Source organism: Otolemur garnettii, unplaced genomic scaffold (assembly GCF_000181295.1).
Source record: "Otolemur garnettii isolate 467f Iridium unplaced genomic scaffold, OtoGar3 scaffold00003, whole genome shotgun sequence".
Classification (NCBI taxonomy): domain Eukaryota; kingdom Metazoa; phylum Chordata; class Mammalia; order Primates; family Galagidae; genus Otolemur; species Otolemur garnettii.
In genome coordinates, this window is record NW_003852398.1 from 47,700,595 (window position 1) to 47,705,253 (window position 4,659).

General features: G+C 39.0%; 1 protein-coding gene across 2 annotated transcripts in view; it reads right to left on the minus strand.

Moving 5' to 3' along the window:
- Positions 1-4,659, minus strand: part of MEGF10 (multiple EGF like domains 10) — a 154,181-nt gene that overhangs the window by 113,891 nt on the left and 35,631 nt on the right. Inside the window, exon 1 of one of the 2 annotated variants that reach the window (XM_003782228.2) lies at positions 500-615. In XM_003782228.2, coding sequence (XP_003782276.1) covers positions 500-615 — 116 coding nt within the window. Of the gene's footprint in view, positions 1-499; positions 633-4,659 lie in introns of those variants that run through there. The other variant, XM_012807665.2, reaches the window with a different exon arrangement.

The window sequence follows — 4,659 nt, forward strand, 5'->3', positions numbered from 1 at the left end:
TCTTCAACAGCATCTCAGGGGACGCTCCCCCTATGCAGTCTTGCCATGGCCTCCAAAAATTCCGATCTCCCTTTTCAAGCTGTCTCCAGCACATTTTTTTATCCTATATATTTCAACACTTTGGTTTGCTGAATTATTTCACGCTACCTTCCATTTCTTACTCATGCGTTCCCACGCACAAATGCAGCACCCCAAAATTACTACAAATTGACTCAAAGCAGAAATAAGCCCTGAGATCATTATAATTAGCTATTAATCCATTTCCCTGGATCTTACAGTGGTACCTATGTTGGAATCAGATATATCAAGGTTTTTTCACATCATATATAAGACCAATGTGAGTAATACTAACCAATTTATAAGCTATAACCAATTATTTCCCCATAAAAGTAATTTCACCATCTCTTCTCAAATGGTAATTTTATGCACCAGACCCATGATGATGGCATAAAAGGAACTTATCAGCGATTATCTCTCAGGCTGCTTTCAGAACCATTACCTTTCCCAGTGGCTACACACATTGGGGTCTTCAAGATTCAGAGGTAATGCCGTCCCAATCCAATGGCATAACAATAAACACATAAAGTTCAGGCATGACTTCAAAGAAATGACCATTTTTTCTGAAGAACAACCTACAAGGAAAAAAAAAAATCCTGATCAGAAATGCATTGAAGTGACTCAGGGGTTGAGTACCAATTGTCACTACAGCTGAAACATGTATAACAAGCCATGTAATTAAGTCATCGGGTCACCAAATTCCATGGTCCAGGAGAGAGGGGTGTTTCTTATATTGTGCAAGCGTCCACCATTTTGTAAATTACTAAATGTGCAAACCATTATTAATTGTATCCAAAACAAAAGCCCTTCTCCACCATGCCAACCAATATTAAAGGAATTTACCAGAATAACTCAGAGCAACACAGGCTTCCAGACTCTCACACCAGGCATATTTCCTATCTGGAAGAAGAAGGCCCACAGAGGAATGCAGCCTCATTTGTCCTAGAGAATAAATGATGAAACAGAAGCTCCAGTGATTCAAGAGAGGTACCTCAGGCTCAAATTGAAACTCATTCAATAGTTCATTCAAGGTACACTGAATGCCTACTCCATCCCAGGCACCATCCAAAAACCAGATATAAAACACAGAACTAGTTCCCTTCTCTGCCCATTAAGATGTATATAATTTATTAATAATAGCATAAATTTCTTAAAATGTGATGCTTCAGTTTCTCCATCTGCTGAAATGGAAGCAAGACCAACTGCTTTACAGTGGTTTCTAAAAAGTAGATTTAAAAACTAGATGTAAAAAAAAAAGTATAAAGCTGTTTGGAAGCCTGTGTTAGAGAAAAAGGATCTAAAGACTGTATAGCAACATATTTGGAAGCTTGGAAAAAAGCTGGGCAAAAGAGACAGAAAAAGAAGGTGAGTGTTCTAAGCAGGAGGATACAGAGGTGAAGGTGGTCAAGTGCCTTTAGGGAGCTCCAGTTAATTTTTGGTATGAGAATGAGGACAGCTAGGGAAGAAGATCCAGGGGTCTCCACATGCACTTTCTCTTAAATATACTGGAAAAGCCAGAGCACAGTAAAGGGAGCTTTATCCAAGAGTAACAGGGAGCTATTAAAGGGTACAGTGTGGCATTAGAAAGATGACTCTGGCCACAAAAGGAGATTCTAAAAGAGAGGCCAGGTGAGACACAACTTGGGTGGTCCTAGGCAGCAGCACTGGGGTGGCAGAAAGTTGAGTGACTCCAGGGGATTTTTAGGAGATAGAATAGAGAGAACTTGGCCACTGAAGGTGGCTATAAGGGAGTTAGCACTTCCCTGGGATGGGACACACAGAAGCCCTCCTCTTCTGGGGAAGGAAGCTTTGAGTTCCGTTTTACAGGAGTCAAGTTTAAGGTTCCTTGAGATCTTCAAGTGAAACTGTCTAGAGGCATTTCCTGAACACCTTCTCTGTGCCAGGTGCTGCAGCAGTCCCTGGCGTGTAACAGGTGTAGCGGCATGTGCCTGGGAGTCACACACACTTTACCTTCTGGAACTTAGTACTTAGTGAGAAGGAAATGTTTAATTTTTGCACTATGTCATCTAGCCATTACACAAGTAGAAATGAAATTAGAAATAACTAATGCATTCACTAATTAAAAAAGAAAATAAATATTAATTTGCCTGTTGGTAAACTGGTAAAACCAGTAACGATGGGCCAATTTTTTGACTAAAGCAGTGATTTTCTGGGTGAGAGATGGCATTTTGAGAAATTAATTTTCCACACCATGAAGTTACCAGTTTTTAGTATTTAGGAACCAAATGTACTGAATAACAATCTCATGGTACGAAAAGGTAAGCTTATCGTACAACCAATGAATAATAAACAACAGTAATAGCAAAAAAGCAACTTTAGGAAGTAGTTTACCCTTCAAATTCCAAAGGGCAGATTGAATGGGGAAACAGTAAATTCTTCAGCACAACTACTTTAAGTGCATTATGACAAGTTATCTATCTCTGACTCCACAAAGGCTAAAACAAAAGAAAATGTGTGATCTGGAATAAGAAGAAAGAAATCATGAACTTGTAGTGAAGCATGAGAGTAAAAGCAGAGCTAAAGATCTGTCCTGGTCACTCTGTACAGGCATTAGCCAGACAGTCTGGACCACTCCTACCTCTACTGCAGGTTTCTTCCTTTGGGTACCCACTGCACCATTCATTACTCTCCTCGGTGCTAACAGATGTCTCTGTTATCTGTATGCCCTTCCCTTGGTATATGCTGGGCCTAGATGGTAACCTTGTAACTTCCTTAACCTTCCGTCGCCTTTGAGGACAGGTACCCCAACTGGTACCAAGGGCGCGGGCCAACCTGACCTTCCCCTTGAGTCCCAAGACTCAAAAACTCTTTAATATGTTTGGTTGCAACAAATAAGCACGGCAAACATCTTTCACATCTGTCATGTCTCTCACATCCTTCACGACCCTCATGTGCACCCTAGCCCTAAAAAATGTATAAAAGAGAGGCCAGACATTAAGTCGGGAGGGCTCGGTTTTTAGGACACTACACCACCGAGCCTCCCGGCCGGAAATAAAACCACTTCCTCTTCCAACTAGTGCCTGGGGTCTTCTGCCTGCGTCGATTTCCTGCTACAGTAGGATAATCAAAAGATAGGGTAAGCCATTAAAAAGAGTTGTAAAATCTTTTAAAAAGATATTTCAAAAAATCCCCAAATATTTTCAGTATATAAATCATATTGGTAACCAAATGATGCCTTATGAATTAATTCAATTATTAATATCTCTCATGGGCTAACCATCATGAAGCTGTAAAATTTGAAGCTTAACATTATATAACAAAAGAAACTATACTATTTAACAGGCATGAATGAAAAATGATGGTTCTGATAATAAACAATAATAACAATATTTCCTGATTATGGTGTGCCAGACACAGTTTTGAGTTCTTCATGTGAATTATCTATTTAATTCTCACAGCAACTGACCCAAGAAGTAGTGGGTTTTATTGTCCCTATTTTACAGTTGAAGACATGTAATATACAGCGAGTGTTTTTCTCATTCATCATAAAAAATCTTTAATATGTTTGGTTGCAACAAATAAGCACGGCAAACCTCTCTCTGTCTCACTACTTCATCTGTGTCAGGAGAAGTATTTTTTTTTTTCAATGAAGTGTGAAATATGGATATTAACTTTCATTCTATCCTCAAAGACAACATGAAGACCCGTAAGCAATAATTTACCATCTACTCAAAAACAATTACCCCAAATTGGAAAGTTTATTTCCTGAGTCACCATCTCAGACCCAAACCATGCATTTACCAATTAGAAATGTTTAGTCTGTGAAGTTAGAAATCACCACAAGCAATGAATCAAATTCCAAAGGATAAAAAGACACTGTGTGTTCTCTCTTAAAGTAAAAATATTGGTGCTAATCTGGTTGCTCTCCTTGCTTTACCCCTGATGCCTTGCTCCACTAACGGAAGCTGACAGAAAAACTGCAGAATTTGGTCACCTGCCCCTTGCTCTTGAAGCTCAGTCTATCTAGTTATCAAACTGCACGGCAAAGTTGCAGGTGGCTTTTGTGAAAGAGAAAATATTGGTATATTGAAGTGTATGTGTAATGTGTATATACATGCACACATTACTCAGTCACTTAGTCCCAAAGCATTTTTTAATTCTAGAAAAATCCATATGACAGAATAGAATGTCAGAAGGAAAAAGAATTGCTTGATCAAGATGCAAATTCATGTAAGTTGGTTAAAACTGAGAAAATCATGCTAATCTTATAGACAGGGAGGAAGGAAGACATCTCGGCAACACGCCAATAAGCTGGAAAGAACCACAGGAAGGCAACATGTCTCCATATGCAGAAACGTGGACTATCCCTTTCTTCCATCTTGTTTACTAAAGGGCAGTCCCTTTATACGCAATCAAATTAAGAAATGATCACATAAGGCATTACATATACTCGTCATCCACTTCACTTGTTTCCTTCTGCAGGTTTTGCAGAATAAATTATGCCTACTCTGAAGAGACGGCATAATATATTTACCATCTACTATTGAGAAACGGTCAATATATTTTTTTCTCTCATTTCTCTCCTCTATGCTGTATCATCATCCTGTCTCTTCATTTTCCCCTTTGGAGTGAAAATGCAAA